We start from the raw sequence: 17,836 nt of genomic DNA on the forward strand, positions 1-17,836 counted from the left end.
AAACACCTGGAGGGCCCAGGTTTGCCAGCTGTTAGGAATTGTGGGAGTTGGAGTCCAAAACACCCGGAGGGCCCAAGTTTGCCGGCTGTTAGGAATTGTGGGAGTTGGAGTCCAAAACACCCGGAGGGCCCAAGTTTGCCGGCTGTTAGGAATTGTGGGAGTTGGAGTCCAAAACACCCAGAGGGCCCATGTTTGCCGGCTGTTAGGAATTGTGGGAGTTGGAGTCCAAAACACCTGGAGGGCCCATGTTTGCCGGTTGTTAGGAATTGTGGGAGTTGGAGTCCAAAACACCCGGAGGGCCCAAGTTTGCCAGCTGTTAGGAATTGTGGGAGTTGGAGTCCAAAACACCTGGAGGGCCCATGTTTGCCGGCTGTTAGGAATTGTGGGAGTTGGAGTCCAAAACACCTGAAGAGCCCAAGTTTGCCAGCTGTTAGGAATTGTGGGAGTTGGAGTCCAAAACACCTGGAGGGCCCAAGTTTGCCGGCTGTTAGGAATTGTGGGAGTTGGAGTCCAAAACACCTGGAGGGCCCAAGTTTGCCGGCTGTTAGGAATTGTGGGAGTTGGAATCCAAAACACCTGGAGGGCCCAAGTTTGCTGGCTGTTAGGAATTGTGGGAGTTGCAGTCCAGAACACCTGGAGGGCCCAAGTTTGCCCATGCCTGGTGTAGACGCATCCTGGTGTAGATGCTGCCTGTCCTGTCTATTTACTCCCCACAGCTGTCCTGGGGCCACGCCTCCCTGGGCTGCGATTGGCTGAGAACGCGGAAGCCCTGAGCCGCCTCTGGGGTTGCGTCGGGCCAATCAGGGGGGCTTCCGCGCGTGACGGACACACCGCGGGCCTCCAATAGGCTCCCCCCGTCGGCGGCGGGACGTGCCCTATAAAAGCCCGAGCGGGCGGCTGCGGCTTCATTCGGACTGTCGAGTAGGAAGAGAAGAGAGCTGCAGCAGCAGGAGCAGGAGGAAGGAGAGTCGCAAGCAGCCTTCTTTTCTTCCTCCCTCCCTCCTTCCCGTTTGGGCAGAATGAAAGCCTTTAGCCCTGTGCGGCCAGCGCGGAAGAATAGCAGTGGCAGCAGCAGCAGCGTCTCGGAGCCCAGCCTGGGCATCTCCCGCAGCAAGGCGCCGGCGGACGACCCCTTGAGCCTGCTCTACAACATGAACGACTGCTACTCCAAGCTGAAGGAGCTGGTGCCCAGCATCCCCCAGAACAAGAAGGTCAGCAAGATGGAAATCCTGCAGCACGTCATCGACTACATCCTGGACCTCCAGATCGCCCTGGACACGCACCCGGCCATCGTGGGCCTCCACCACCCCCGGCCCGCCTCCCGGACCCCGCTCACCGCCCTCAACACCGACATCAGCATCCTCTCCCTACAGGTGAGCAGGAAGGATGGGGATTGGTTTGGCGGGAGGAGGGGAGTATCTCCAGACCCCCCTCTCTCCTGGCCAAGGAGTGCTAGGCTGCATCTCGAGCTGCTGCCATGGCTCAATGCGAAGGGATCGTGGGAGTTGTAGTTTTATGAGGTCTGCCAAGCTGTAGCTCCCAGGCTCCCATCTGGGCAGTTCAGGCAGTTAAGCCTTGGGAATGGGGCGAGGCCACTTACTTGGTTGCCATGGTGTCTTGAGAGTTGTAGTACTCCTTAGACTTATAAAAGACTATAGCAAACTACAACTCCCCTGATCCCCATAGTATTGTACTATAACAGCCCAACTGCATTCATTCCACAGTATAGATAGAAGCACCCCATGTACATGCTTCTCCCATCTGTTCACATTGTAGTACTCCTTAGACTTGTAAAAGACCATATTGAACTACAACTCCCCTGATCCCCATAGCATTGTACTGTGACAGCCCAACTACATTCATTCCACAGTATAGATAGAAGCACCCCATGTACATCCTTCTCCCATCTGTTCACGTGTCCTTACAAAAGACCATGTCAAACTGCAACTCCCCTGATCTCCATAGCATTGAGTTGTAGCTGCCAAACTACATTCCTTCCCCAGTGTAGATAGAGGCACCCCATGTACATGCTTCTCCCATCTGTTCACATTGTAGTACTCCTTAGACTTATAAAGACATTGTCCAACTACAACTCCCATGATCCCCCATAGCATGAACCATGGCAGCCCAACTGCATTCGTTCCCCAGTGTAGATAGAAGCACCCCATGTACATGCTCCCGTCTGTTCACATTGTAGTACTTCTCAAACTACAACTCCCCTGATCCCTTGTTGTATTGAACCATGGCAGCCCAACTGCATTTGTTCCCCAGTATAGATAGAAGCACCCCATGTTTCTCCCGTCTGTTCAAATTGTAATACTCCTTAGACTTATAAAGAACCTTGTTAAACTATAACTCTCCTGATCTCCATTGCACTGAACTGTGGCAGTCCAACTGCATTCGTTCCCCAGTGTAGATAGGAGCACCCCATGTACATGCTTCTCCCATCTGTTCAAAGTGTAATACTCCTTAGACTTATAAAGACCTTATCAAACTACAGCTCCCCTGATCCCCATAACATAGAGCTGTGGCAGCCCAGCTGCATTCATGCCACAGTACAGATAGCACCCTATGTACATGCTTCTCCCATCTGTTCAAATTGTAGTACTCCTTAGATTTGTAAAGACCTTATCAAACTACAGCTCCCCTGATCCCCACAACAGGAAACTGTGACAGCTCAACTGTATTCATTCCACAGTATAAATAGAAGCCCCCCATGGACATGCTTCTCCCATCTGTTCACATTGTAGTACTCCTTAGACTTATAAAAAACCTTGTCAAACTACAACTCCCCTGATCCTCCAAAGCATTGAACTGTGCCAGCCAAACTTCATTTATTTGACAATGTAGAATAGAGGAACCCCATGCTCATGCTTTTCCCATCTGTTCAAATCGCATGGGTTCAGAATGTTGCCTTTTTCCAACCAGAAGGGAAACGTTGATTGCATTGCCTTGCAACCTCCTTGTCTATTACTTATGTATTTTGCCTTAAGTGCCAGCTATGGTACTTCTGTTTGGTCACGTCCAGGGCCTTGGTGGTAATCTGCCGTCCTCCCTCTTTCCCTCCCTGCCGAGGCTTCCTTCTTGGGCTCTTAAGCATCTTAACATCGCCTTGCCTTCTCTTCTCCCTCCCTCCCTTCTCCTCTTTGCAGGCAGCTGAATTCCCCTCAGAGTTAATGTCAAATGACAGCAAAGCACTTTGTGGCTAGAAGGAAATCGGTAAGTGCTCAAGTTTCTGTAAATTTTTGTTTTCACTAAGTTTTAAGTTTTGGGAGGTCCAAGTGTTGGAAAAACTTCAGTGCCAAATTAGATAATCCATGTGAGCTTCTGTCAGTCTAGGGCTGGATCTATCTACACTGTGCAGATCCAACCCTTTGGACCTGCATGATATGATCAATGTGAACCCATATAATGCTATTCAGTGCCATGTAGTTCATGATAATGGTCATTGGATCATCTAAATTGCATTATATGGTGTACATCAGCCTGCTATATACATAATGCACTAATGTACGGTTTGCTATGAATTGAGAAACTGGCTTCTTAAAGTATTGTTGAAGGCTTTCATGGCCAGAACCACTGGGTTGCTGTGAGTTTTCCAGGCTGTATAGCCATGTTCCAGAAGCATTCTCTCCTGAAGTCCTCACAATCTCCGAGGATGCCTGCCATAGATGTGGGCAAAATGTCAGGAGAGAATGCTTCTGGAATATGGCCATACAGCCTGGAAAACTCAGAGCAACCCAGACTTCTCAAAGTTTATCCCAGTGAAAGCATGTGATAGAGAGGATTGTTTCTGGTGTCAGCTAAAGAACTTGTAATCAGTTTATTGTTCCAAGTAGGTTCATATCTGTTGTCTGTGTGACCGTATAGGGAATTTGCTTTTCTGCCAGTTGCATGCCCCCAAAACATGTTTTTGTTTCATATTATTTGTATGTGAGAGAACAAGAGCTAGAGAGAGAGAGAGAGAGGAGGGAGGGGGAGGCGTATTTGAGTGCTCATACTGCATCTGGACGCCAGGGTTTGCCCAATCTTTGAGTGTTTGGTTAAATGTTCAAACTGTGGCTTCCTCTCTGGCGCCAGTCTGTCCGGATCTCTGCCCTGTTAGCATTCTTCTAAATATGCCTCTCTTCAATCTTTTGCAGGTGTTTGCAGACTTTTTTTTTTTTGCACAAGAAGAGACAGCTTTTTTTTTCCTCTTTTTTTTGCAAGCTGCTGAATCCAATTTTCAGCTGTACCTAAAGGGGAAATCCATATCCAATTATAAACGGACACTTTTCAAGACTAAAATTTGAAGACACCACCACCACCTCCCTTGTTCGACACACCATGGACTAATCTTAATTATTTATGAACAGACTTTTAAAAAATTGCCCTTTCCCTAGTTGGAAGGCTTCGTTTATATACTATTCCCAAAACGGGGAGCGCAACGAAATGTTAAAAAAATTATCTCTTAAGGAATTGCCCGTGTTTAAGCAGACTTTGCCTTTTTTTCTCCAAAAAGGTGGAGCGTGAGTACTCGAAGGATTTTAGTGTTCAGTTTTTCAGTGAAGTCTTTTGTCAAAAATTATCCTCTTTTGACACAAATGTTAGGACTGAATGCTTTGTATATATTTATATATATATATAAATGTGGGAATGAAACTCTGAACTCTTTAATTAGAGTTTTTCTCTGAGAGTAGCAGAAATGTGCATTTCTGCAGAAAGTGTAATGATGTACGTAATCATGCTGAACTTTTTATAAAAGTTTAGTTGTAAACTTAACCTTTTTTATACAAGATCAAAATAAATCATGTGTGCTTATTGAACAGCTTGGGTTGCTTTATTCCTAGGGGCGCTATCAGTTTTTATACTAAAAACAATGCAAATAATTAAAGTATATTTAATATGTGTGTAAATAAAGCACCTGAAATGAGTACTTTGGTCAATTTTGAAAACAAATGAAATGGGTCATCAATCAGCTCCTGAGATTTTGTAGACCAAAATGTTTAATTTGTTCATGTATCTTGAAACTGGCAAAATCAAAACTCTATTCTAAGCCAGAGAAAGCCCTTGCTGTCCTGTCTTTTACTCTGTGGTTGCCTTGTGTGAACTTCCAGAAGTAATTACTCCAGCTCTGGTTAACTTGGTCTTTTGAATCATTACACACACAACAGAAATATTTGCCAATAGCTGCTCCCTTTGTGAATTTCTGAGTTTCTGTAAAAACTTTTAATGCAAAAGCTGATGAAGTATTCACTGAAACTTAAAAGTTTGCATCAATCTTTGCAATATGTCAAGGAAAGAGAGGGTATTGGTTAATCAGTTGCAGCAGCTTCCCTATATGACTAAACTGCTGAGAAATGGGAGGAAAGTCACCCTCATGTTATTGATTAAACTTTGGCTGCTCTAAGCAGCATTCTCTCCCACAAAAAAGGAATTAAGCTGTGTTTTGTGGAACTGCCTTAAGGCTGTAATCCTGCACAGATCTATGTTGTCTGGTTTGCAGTGACTTCACAGTGGAATTTAAGGAGGACACATGAATGCAAGATTGATAGGCTGTTCCTTGTGATTCTGCTCCTTTCATCCTATCTGTAAGCCCTGACTCCTAATGTAGAAGTTAATGGGATGTGTTCAGTTCCCAACGCCCCTTTTTGATGTCTATATGGTAACATGCCTGGAAGAGGTAAGCTAGAGAAGAGGAAATGCAATGCAAAGTTTGAGTAAAAATGACATATGCTGGTGATGCATTGCCAGGCACCTGGCTGTGACGGCAGGGTTGCTGTGCTCTGGGGACTCTTACAGTGAAAGGCAGAAGGCTCACCTGAGGCCTGTAACACTTTCACCAAAGTGAACAGGTGTGTGGGTGGCGCCACACAGTCTGCTGCAGCTGTCTTTTCTCTTCCTCGCCCTTGACATCAAACCCATCATCACAGAGGCTGGGGGGAAAGCCGGCTCTGATCCCTTGAATACAGAAGCTGCCCAAACCAATCAGCAGGGCAGCTTTCCCCAGAGGGATCAGAGCCATTGGTGTGCCAAAAGGAGAGTTCATTTGTTGTCTCTTGGAGGCTTTAAATGAGAAAGCACCTCTTGCTTTAAGTCTACTTCTGTATTATTCAGGAACGAGCTGTACTTCTCTCTAAAAAGGAAAAGCACTTTCAAAAGCTGAACCTTGCACAATTAGTTGTATTGGGGAACTACAAGATACATCTCTTACTGCTGCTCTCCCTCAGAGTATATTGGTTGTTTCCCAGAGTAATGAAAATAATGTAAATACAAGTCACTGACCAGCTTTTCCTTCAGTTCAAGGCATTTCATGTACTACTACAATTCACAATTATTAGTATGGGCTGAACTCTTTTCTTTTTAAGAGCATCAATGTTAAAACTTATTTTGCTGAAGAGTGAAAACTTTAGCAGTTACACACAGTTGCACTTTCTGAACACTTGGGAAAAGTCCAACATTGTAAACCCAAAGTTGCATGCTGTATGAATAATGACATGCAGCTTAGCTTCTCGTGCCATATGTAGACTGGCATGGACAACATGCTATGGTCTAGGATCCTTTTTGCATTTGCCAGGACTTTGATGGGGATGGATCTGCTCCGATTCCTTACACTCTGTGGAAAAATAAAGCACTTCCCAAATAATAAAATGGTACTAATTGCTATTTAAATCTTGTCTCCCTCCTCCAACCCCTCACAAAAATCTGAGTTGTTTTGGGGGTTTTTTTGGGGGGGGGGAGACTATTTGGAAACAGGATGGGATGTGATGGTCATGTCTTATTTAAAAACAAAAAATACGTTTTTTTTCTGTTCTAAAATACTTCCAGGAACTGGGAAAGTAGTATTTAAGTGAAAAAGCATGCCCTCCACCTGACTTTTGAGAATGCAGGTTGTGTTTTGAAGCTGAAAAATTGTTTGGAGAAATAACGGACAATTCAACAGGCAGCTTTAGGAGCCCCATGCGCCTCACAGACTGCACTTTGCCCAACCCAGCTGCGGATGGACGGATGAATGACAAAAACCTGACATAACATATTTGAAGCACTGGTGCATCTTTGGGCCATATTCCATTAAGTCTAAAATCACTCAAAATCTTAGATGTATGCTTTTGCTTCTTAATGACCTCATTACTCATGCTGAATAGAAATTGACAATTTGTTCCTTTCTATGCACACCCCCAAACTGTCAAACCTTACACTTCACACAAAAATATGTGTTACAGCGTGTTATCACAAGGCTGTGCTTTTACTGATTGTACCTGTTAATCTCATAATCAGTGCCATGGTCCAAACAGTTGGTTTTGCCGGATGTCCCCTGGCCAATGTCCTTGCAGACAGTCCATTATCTTGCACCAGAAGCGTTTTGCAGTTTCTCAAGTCACTCTTGACATGGAAAAAAAACCCTGCTATGGCAGATCCAACAACCAGTTTTCTGCCTCAAGATTCTAAAAATTGGATGGAGAAAAAAAAACCAGAAGTAGCAAGAAGTCCACTTTGGATTTTGAAATAGGTGTTCTTTTAATGCTAAACAATGGAGGGGGAGTGGAACAACCTATTTAAAAGCAAACTGATGCTCTTCCCGAATCCAGGACACACTCCCCATACCAAAAAAGGCAATTTGTTGGGACTGAGGGCAATAAATGGGGGTGAGAATACACTTTGCTCAGTCCCAGCAATGAAGGGACCAATGAACACATTACTCCCATGAGAATTCTGCATCCCCAGTGAAATTTGTCCTTAGTTCCCAAATCTCTAGCATTTCAATAATGTTAAACTTCAGTTGAATATTTAGAAGCAGAGTTTAGACACCCAAAGAAAAGGGATCAGGCAAAATTACCAAACATAGCAAAAATAAGAGTTCTAAGTGTGAATGCTTTTTAATACTGCAACATTGGAAGTTTTACGACCTTGCAGCTGCACTTCTTGGGATGGACACTGCCCTCATTTTGTCCCAGATTTAGGTAACTGTGACTTCAGAGAACATTCAATATCTTGTCTTCCAATTAATTTTCCTACAATTCTACTATTGGTCATTAATATGAGGAGGCTCATTGCCAAGCTCTTGATATTTAATTATGGATAACATAACCACACTTCTGCTCATTTAAGCAAGATGGCAAAAATGTGGTAATATGCTGGCATGTATTCCCTTCTTGCCAATGGTCCTTTGATGCCATACTGTTAACCTTCATGACCATTAAACACAGACTGAACTGATGGTGGTTTGAGTCCGCGAGACGGATTTGAACTGTGTAATTATCTTCCACAAGAAGCCACAAATTTAGCTTTAAAAGCAAATCTAAAAGTCAAGGGCACTAAGTCTATCAAAGACAAGTGGTATCATCAAGATCAGAAATATCATTTCTCTACATGCCAGGTGCTGGGAAAAAACAGGGAGGACTGCTCCTCTTGTGTTGTCCTTGTGGATTTATCATATGCATCTGGTTGGTTATCAATGGAAGTGGGATGCTCCACTAGATAGGCCTTGGCCTGACCAGGTGCACTGGCTTCTTCGGTTCTTAAAGAAATGGTTCCATAATTCAAATGTTGGGGAAAAGGGATTTCTACCTAAGGTTTCCCTGTTGCAAAGGAAAAGAAAGAAAAAGACCTTGTCAGGATTAACTAAGCCTTCTTAAGAAACTCTGGGAACCTGCTTTGCCTAAAGTTTCTAAAGGGACAAAGAGCACCATGCTATTAATTTTCTCTCTGAGGCCTAATCTCCCAAGGGTGCATGGTACCACCATTACTCACATTTGCAGACTCAACAGTGAAGACAAAGTAGTGCTTCAGGCAAAAGCCTAGGATGAGAGGCGTTGTGTCAGCTAAGGTAACCTGACAACAGCATTCTTATAAGGCAACATTTATGAACTTATAAGGAAACGTTTATGAACATTTATCCTTAAATTTCAGCATCAAGTCCAAGACACAGAATGCATGAAGTGAACTGTCCAGTCGTCAAATGCAAAATTGCTAGGAGTTTGCCAAAACACATCAGAAAACAGCAAATCAAATAAGCCTTGTTATTCGGGCTGTTCTTATGTCCAAGGCTGAGGAGATAAAAGTTCTGCACTGTGATGTGTAACTGTGAGGAAATTCATGCAAATATTTAATAGCCCTGTTTTTCAGTTACATTCCATTCATGCCATCTTATTTTGGTCCACTGTTACTGTCTGTGGAGACGGAGTGCCACCTTCTGGCCAAAACACAGAATACATATTTGATACTTTGAAAGTCCTCCATTGTTTTTATCAATTTTTTTAGTAGTGTCAGAAGCGACTTGAGAAACTGCAAGTTGCTTCTGTTGTGAGAGAATTGGCAGTCTGCAGGGATGTTGCCCAGAGTTCACCCAGATGTGTTACAGTTCTGTGGGAGGCTTCTCTCATGTCTCCGCATGGAAAGCTGGAGCTGACAGACAGGAGCTCACCCCGTCTCACGGAATTGAACTGCCCACCGGTTCAATTCAGTCAGAACAAGGGTTTAGCCCACTGTGCCACCACAGCTCTCCAATAACACTGTAAGCATGTATTTAAGAAGCATGGAATGCAACCCGAAATCCGGGACATTTGGAAAAGGCTATTTGGAAACTGACATATTCAGGTTTTTTTGAACAGTTAGTTTGTGATGGTATAAGCTAACTTAAGGTACATCTATGCTGTAAAATTAATGCAGTATGACACTACTTTGTTTGGTTCAGTGCTATGGAATCTTGGGAGCTGCAGTTTGGTGAGGATCCAAAGAGATGACTAAAGACCTTGTAAAACTACAAATCCCAGGATTCCACAGCATGGAACCATAACAGTTAAAATGGAAATAAACTGCATTAACTTTACAGTGCAGATACACCCTCAGTTGCCAGATAAAGTTTAAAAAGTAACAGGGAATGGAAAATTTTCCCTTGGAATAAGGGAGCCATAAAAGTAATCTTTAAAACCATGATAAGTACAAATGAGGCACTCATTTAATTCATTAGGCAGACTACTTTCGTTTTGTTCAAGCTCTCCAATACCTGTCCACAATGTCGGAGCAACTGAAAAGAATAACAATAAGAATCTGATCCATATGACAAGGAGGCCATTTCACCATCCTGGCTGGTTGCAACTGTCATTTGATTTCTCCTCCCTCAAAAACTGTTATTCGCCCAGGAGTCATTTCAGCTAGACACTTCAAGAACAAATTTTATAAATCACAACATTTTCTTTTCAACATAGTTTCCTTTTATTCATTTCATGTATGACAGTGGGAAGTTTCCACCTCCTTCACAGTCGCATTTGGACCCATGGAACATACTTTAGTTGAATGTGAAATGCATTGTTATGTTCTCACACTGAATCTATGAACCAAATATTTCATATAAACCCTGAAAATCTTTCTTTTGGGGGAAATAATATGTAATGCCTGGTGGGTTATTTGTTGTATTGAAAAAAAGGTTACATTAGGTCACTATGCCATATTGCTAATTGTTAATAACATATCTAAATGTAAAAAGAATAACTTTATAACTTCCGCTGTTGAAAAATGGGGTGAGTCTAGTTGTGTGTAGTCCAGTCATGTAGCCTGTTGGCTGTGACCTATCAATTTCACAAGTTTGGCAAGGAATACTCAAAAGTGGTTTTTCAAGTTCTTCTGATATATAGCCTACAAAATGTGGAATTCACCGAGTCTCTTACCCAACTACTAACCAGAGCTAGCTCTGCTTAACTTCCAAGATCAAACAGCATGTGGTCCTTTTAAGAAAGGTAAGTCCAGTTTCTGCTATCTCAATAGTTAATTTGATCATTGGGCAGACAGGAAGTCTCAACTGATAGCGTAATGACCAAAAGTTCTTTGAAAATCCATTTTTTCAGTTCTGTAGTGTTCCCAACATAGTCATTTCTCTCTCAGGGAGAATGGGGAATCAATAGCATTGTCACTGTGTTTTTGCTTTCCTTTAGCTGGGGTCACTGATAGGGCCACCGGTGCCCCCGATGGTGCAATGGGCTAAACCTTTGTGATGGCAGGACCGCTGACCAACAGGTCAGCAGTTCAAATCTGGGGATAGCAAGTTGAGCTCCCTCTGTTAGCTCCAGCTCCCCACTCAGGGACATGAGAGAAGCCTCCCACAACATCAAACATACGGCGTCCCCTGGGCAACATCCTTGCAGCTGGCCAATTCTCTCACACCAGAAGCAACTTGCAGTTTCTCAAGTTGCTCCTAACACAAAAAAATCTGAAGGTATGTTATCTGCAATGGCTTTTTAAAAAATTATGTTGATCCCCTGCACTCCTCCAACAAGGTGAGTGTGGTTGCATTGAGGGCACTAATGCCATTCTGCATGAAAAAGGTTTAAACCATGTTTTCTTGATCCATAATTCCATTCTCTGAACAATTTATAAGAATTGGGACATTTATAAGAATCCTCAGATTCCTCTTCCTTTTCATCTCTCCTTTAAAAAATTGGGTCTAGTGGCATGTACATCTTTGGCTGCGCTGTCATTAAATAGACAGGTGGGACAATGGGAATCATGTTCAACTGTTTTGGCTTTGTAAATATGTTTTGAAGAACATCCTATATATCAGTGGTTCTCAACCTGTGGGTTGCGGCCCAGCAGTGAGCCGCGAGACTGAAAATCTGGTCTGCAGACCGCCTTCCTCTTTTATTTTATTTCTGCTCCTTTCCACAGAGCTGACCAGCCCCACTCCTTTCGGTACTAATGTTGGGAGAGTGGTCCCTGGTCAAAGTGGGCCCTGTCCCATGGGTCCTAGTCAAAGTGGGCCCTGATCAAGTGGGCCCTGGTCAAAAAAAGGTTGGGAACCACTGTTATATACTCATATATAAATCTAGAAATTTTAGTCAAAGAAATCAGGTTAAGAAACCCGGGTCAACATATCCAGGGGTTATTGTAAATACTGTAACTTTTATCAAAAAAGGAACCATCCCCTTCTCTGTGTAGAGTAGTGAAAGGCAAGAGCTTAGTTCATCCTGAGAGAATATAAAAGAAACACCAGATCTGTGCAATGCTACAATGAAAACAGAGCACATTCACCCATCTCCTTTCTCATGTACTTCTATTACTTTCTATTCATGGAGGTTTGCTTTCTGAACAAAAGTGCCTCTTCTAGTCATGGAAATACTGAAATCCAGAGCACTGGCCTCCAAGAGTTTTAAACTAGACAGCCAAAGTTCTCCTCTTGCAAATGCAACCCTGGAGGGGCACTGAGCAATGGGAATATGCTCCTCCTCTGTTTACTTTGCACACATTTGAAAAGCCTGAAGTGGCTTTTGTGTTGTGTGAAATAATGACTTTCATCTGTAGCAAATAAAATACTGTTGGAATAACAGGTTCAAAAACAGAGGTACTTTCTATCCACTTTCTCTTCCACTGTGATTTTACAAACATCTATCACGTCATCTCCCCCTACCCACCCCCACACTTAATCATCTCCCCCGCCCCTAGAAATTCCCAAGCACTTTCTTCTGAGGAAAGTAACTCCCATATTTTCCCAAAGGAATAAAGGCATGTGGGTCTTCCCCCATATTTTTTCAATCACAATTGCCCTGTGATGCAAGCCTAAAAGCAACTGACTGGTTCAAAGTAATCTGAGTAAGCTTCGGGGCTTCATGGGGATTTTGAACCTGGTTTTCCTAATCCTAGGCCTGTATTCTAAGGAGTGGGGTTAAGCTGCTCTTTTCCAAATGTTTTTTATAGTGCTATACACAAATTGTATACAGTACTTCCAATATGGCCGGGCCATCAATTTACAGTTTTATTATGCTTGCCATTCATACATACCAGTTTGCCTTAATAACAGTGCTCCCACTGAACCAAGGTCTCTTTCCTGAACAGTCACAAATACTTCAGATCTAAATCAGCATATCCATGGAGGTATGCATAAAGCTTTTGTTTCACAACCCATTTTTGCAGATATGCACTGAACTGCCTGTGCATGGAACTGCCCATTCATCTAGCATGAGAAACCTTTCAGGATGTTTCAGATTTCACAATAAATTGTTAATAGGACCTGCAAGCTTGGCTCTCTCACTAACCTCCAATAGTGTTCAATCATTTCTGAGTATTAAATAACATCAATTCAAATCTAAGTCCAGCTGCCAACTCCTCCCAATGTTCAACAGAAAGCCCAGCCCATTTATTTCTATCCTTAGCAGTTTACATTTCTTTAGGTCTGCTCGTATGCCCTTCCACAAACACCACTATCACCTTTCCGTTTATGTCCCAGCATCACTTCCAATTTTAATTTTTAATTTTACATTTGGCCTTCCCACTGTTTTTAATTATGTGTTGTCTTATTAATAATGTTGTATTTTTATTGTCTATGTTTTTTTTTATTAATTACTTGTATTGTTATTTTATTGCTTGTATTGTTGTATTTGGGCTCGGCCTCATGTAAGCCGCACCGAGTCCCCTGGGGAGATGGTAGCGGGGTACAAATAAAGTGTTATTATTATATTATTATTATTGGTGCCATAAGTTAATTCATGTTCCCCACAACTAAATCTGTTCAGGAGTCTTGGATGGAAGGATTTGTTAAAGACTTAAGTATGTGCCTACTGAACACATGCAACGCCACCACTACATCTATACTAATTTGGTTCTGAGATGCCACTGAGATACAAGAAAATGGTGGTGATCACACCTCATATTATGAAATGGTAGTGATGGGAATGCACACACTTATGCCTGTGTTCACATCACTGCAATTCAATCCTATGGGGCATTCTACAGGCCACAGGCAGTACCAGTTGCAGATCTGCAGGCCACAGGATTTCCACTTTAAAACAAATATGACAATGCATATTCACATTTTAGACCATAAAATACACACACACACAGAGAGAGAGAGAGAGAGAGAGAGAGCAGTTTATTAGAATAAACAAGTCTCTTTGAACATATTATGTGAATACGTGTGCAATGTGAATAGTTTCATATTATAAGATGAATTTTGCTTGTAATTGGCTTCAACTCTTCTTTTGAAACACAGCAGTAGTTTCTTGGCTTTACTTTCGTTTTCTACTTTATGCTACACATTTTTAGGCTTTTAGTCTATAGTTTTAATTTACTTTATTGGAAGAGTTTCCATGTACACACACCCACACATGATTTTTTTAATATCAATGATATTTAATTCTGTTTAAATGTTTGTATATATGTAGATTTTAAATTGTATCAAAATGCTTTCAATGTAGGCTGCTTTAAGTCTCCTTGTGAAGAGAAAAAGCAAAGCATAAACATAATAATAATAATAATTAATAATAATAATAATAATAATAATAATAATAATAATAATAGCATTTCCTCCATATGGTTTTGTTTTTTTTTGGGTCTAATATTCCCACCTACAATGATTGTGTGAATAAATTTATTCCATCAAAGGTTTCTAGTGGATTCATCTAGGTACCATATTACCTTAAATATATTTTAAAACTTCAATAGACGCTCATTAAATGAACTGAAGAGATTGCATCAATCAACCCACCACATGTAATACATTTGCTGCCCTTACCTGAAAACAAAACTGATTAATGTAGAATCCTTGTCGAGAAGTCTGAAGCTTTGTTCTACTACTTGGCTAAAGATTTTAACAATCTGAAATGCTGGGTAGAAAACAACACCATGATTCTTCAGAACGCTACTACATCTTCATCAGGAGAGAGCACCTTTTCTTTTTAAAAGCTCCAAGGCATCATGAAGTTGTGCTAGATTCTCTTAATTTTAAAGGAACAGGCACCAGCTCCAACCAAGAAACCTCAATTCTTATAGAACTGTGTGTAGCAGAGTGAATAAAGAAATATTCAACCTGAATATTGAGGCCAACCAAGTATGTCTAGTAGGCCTGTGCGGTTTCGTTCGTTAATTCGTTATTTCGTTATTAATTCGTTATTTTTACCACATCCGACGCGATTTCAAAACACATTTTTAAACCCGGAAGGGTTTAAAAGTATCGAAACAGCAGCCCCATATATTTTACGAGCTTCAGCTCGTGTCGTTAATGGGATGGAGGCTGCTGAGTGCTGCTGGTGCCTGGGAGCCAATCCGGCGCTCCCAAGCACCCCAGCAGTAAATGGGGCGGGCGGGGCGAAGGGGCGGCGCGAGCGCACACCCAGTGAGCCAAGCACCGCCCCTGCCTGTTGGGCGCCCGGCCCGCGCGTGCTCACCCTTACAACCGGCCTCCGCACGCCATCCAATCGGCTCCGGCTCCTGCGCCCTCCTCCTCCTCCTCCTCCTCCTGGCACTTCCTGCAACACAGCTGGGAGGAGGAGGAGGAGGAGGAGGGCGCAGGAGCCGGAGCCGATTGGATGGCGCGCGCGCGCTCACCCTTACAACCGGCCTCCGCACGCCATCCAATCGGCTCCGGCTCCTGCGCCCTCCTCCTCCTCCTCCTCCTCCTGGCACTTCCTGCAACACAGCTGGGAGGAGGAGGAGGAAGAGGAGGGCGCAGGAGCCGGAGCCGGAGCCGGAGCGCAGGAGCCGGGGAGGGGATTCCTGCAGCGCCGGCTCTGCCTCCGTGGCCCGCCTGAGATGAGACCAATACCATCTGATTGCCACAAATTGAAGGCTGCATCCATCCAGGCTCTTTTGCTGTGAGTTTTCAGGGCTGTATGAGTGTATGACCATGTTCCAGAAGCATTCTCTCCTGACATTTTGCCCACATCTATGGCAGGCATCCTCAGAGGTCTGTTGGAAACTAGGCAAATGGAGTTTATCTATGGAATGTCCAGGGTGGGAGAAATGAAAGCCATTCAATGCTAATCAAGGTGACCATTACTGCAACATTCACACTTACAAAATGTTTTGTAAATATTTACGAAATTTCGTAAATAACAAAACATTTTTTGGAAAGTTTTGTAAATATTTTAAATATCGAAACAAAAAAACACCCCAATTACAAATCGATTTTAGAAACAATTTTTTTCTTGATCAAACAGGCCTAATGTCTAGAGATGTCCTAGATACATGAAATGTGCATGGGGCGGGGGCTCAACAACAGGCAGCCCCAACCTGAAGCACAGAGGCTAGTCTCTCTAAACAATGTAGAGGGTGCAAAGGGTTGGGGAGCAGTAGATCACTGGGAGCAGTGTCCTTGGTTACCAGGCCCCAGGCTGCATGGCACTGTAGGTTATAATCAGGACTTTAACTTCAATGAATTCTGCACAATGATAGGAAACCAACACAAATTCTTAAATACTGTAGGTCCTTGGTGTCTTTGAGGGTGGATAGTATTCTGAATGTTAAACATTTCCAGTTGTATCAAAGCATAGCCCTATGAAGAATGCACTACATAAAGAATACAGTAGTCCCTGAACATTTGCAGTTTTGACTTCTGCAGATTTGATTATTAAAAAGCTCTCTCTAGTATCCTTTAGGCCCTCCAATATAACTCTATGATCAACTCCCTTTAGTTCTCTCTAGTAATCACCTCCAATGTGATTCTATGGTCAATTTCCAGTAGAAGTTCACTACAGGGTTATACTGGGAAGACCTAAAAATTCCTAAAGAGATTTTCCCTGAGGTAAAAAAAAATAGCAATTTTTAAATCCATGGTTTTTCACTTTTCACGGGGGCCAGTGCTCCCAACCCAGCAAATAAGGATAGATGGCTGTACGTGAAATTAGTTTTGCCAACACAACTTTCCAATATAGAACAGACCTGTGCTTATGAGGATATCTGATGAGCGGAGAATAACAATATTTCCCCAAATGTGCCAAGGTCTGGCACCATACTTGTGTCCATTGGATATAATCCTTTCTGTCTTTCCAAAACTTACCAGCGCTGTCACTGGTCCAGGGGAAACTATTGTGATTAGCTATGTTCTAAAACATATTTTAAATAAAAAAAAATGGTAACTGTGTTTTAACTTTTGCATCTTAATAATTTTTAAGGTGGACTGTTTTTAAATGGTTCTAAGTCATCTTAATTCCTATAAAGGGGAAAAGGCAGAATATACATAAAATAACATTTTTGTGTTTGAGATTCTGATCATATTTGATAACTGTTGGACAAAAAAAAGTTATGCCTGCATGAAATGCATTTTTTAAAATCTAAACACAGAGAATCCAGCTGGAATTCAAAAGGAAGCTTTCATTCTAACGTGAACAATTATTTTGTGTGTGCCAAAGCCTTCAGTTTAGACTAGAGTATCCACACACTGCCTCAGAAGTGTTATGATGGATGTCTGTGAATGCATGTTCTGTCCAGTATAGGATTCACTCTGAGTCCCTTTTAGGAGATAGGGTGGTAGAGAAATAAATTATTATTATTATTATTATTATTATTATTATTATTATTATTATTGTGTGTAAAACCAATGTATTTACATGTTCCTTAACATTAAAAGGTTTTTCTAAAAGACCATTCCTATCTAAATGTTCCATGTTGCATTCTGTTGGACATACTATTCAAAATACCAGCACAAATCTCTGTGCTAGAATTCAAAGAAATAATGTAGAAGAGGTCTTTGCAAGCTCAGGTGGATTTTTAAAAGTTACTCTAAAACACACTATACACAGAACCAATTATTTGCCACCAGCCATACAATATTGCAAGCAACTCGAAATATTTATTCTTATTTTGAAAAAAAAGTATTAGAGGCAAGTTTTTTAAGGGGGGGGGGGGAACAATCTTATACTTCAGGAATGTGAAACAATGAGTGCCACCAGCAACTCGCTGCATCACTGTTGGCCTAGGTAGGCATGCTGGGGATTTTAGTTCAACCTCTGGAAGGCCCGGTGATCCCCACATGTTTCACAGAGGGTTGTTTTATATCTTGCATTAACAAACACAGGTAAAAACATGAACATTTTAAAATTTCTACTACACTCTAACTCAGACCTGGCTTTCTTTCTCCTCTCCTTTTGAATCT

The 17,836-nt window shown here is 42.3% G+C and overlaps 1 protein-coding gene across 1 annotated transcript; it reads left to right on the forward strand.

The window, feature by feature from the left end:
• Positions 1-895: 895 nt before the first annotated feature.
• On the forward strand, positions 896-4,805 carry ID2 (inhibitor of DNA binding 2). The gene is made up of 3 exons (XM_060787963.2): positions 896-1,373; positions 3,153-3,219; positions 4,143-4,805. The coding sequence occupies exons 1-2, from the start codon at positions 1,020-1,022 to the stop codon at positions 3,207-3,209; spliced, it is 411 nt and encodes a 136-aa protein (XP_060643946.2). The 5' UTR covers positions 896-1,019; the 3' UTR covers positions 3,210-3,219; positions 4,143-4,805.
• The last annotated feature ends 13,031 nt before the right edge of the window (positions 4,806-17,836 follow it).

This window comes from Anolis sagrei, chromosome 1 (genome assembly GCF_037176765.1).
Source record: "Anolis sagrei isolate rAnoSag1 chromosome 1, rAnoSag1.mat, whole genome shotgun sequence".
In the NCBI taxonomy this organism is placed as follows: domain Eukaryota; kingdom Metazoa; phylum Chordata; class Lepidosauria; order Squamata; family Dactyloidae; genus Anolis; species Anolis sagrei.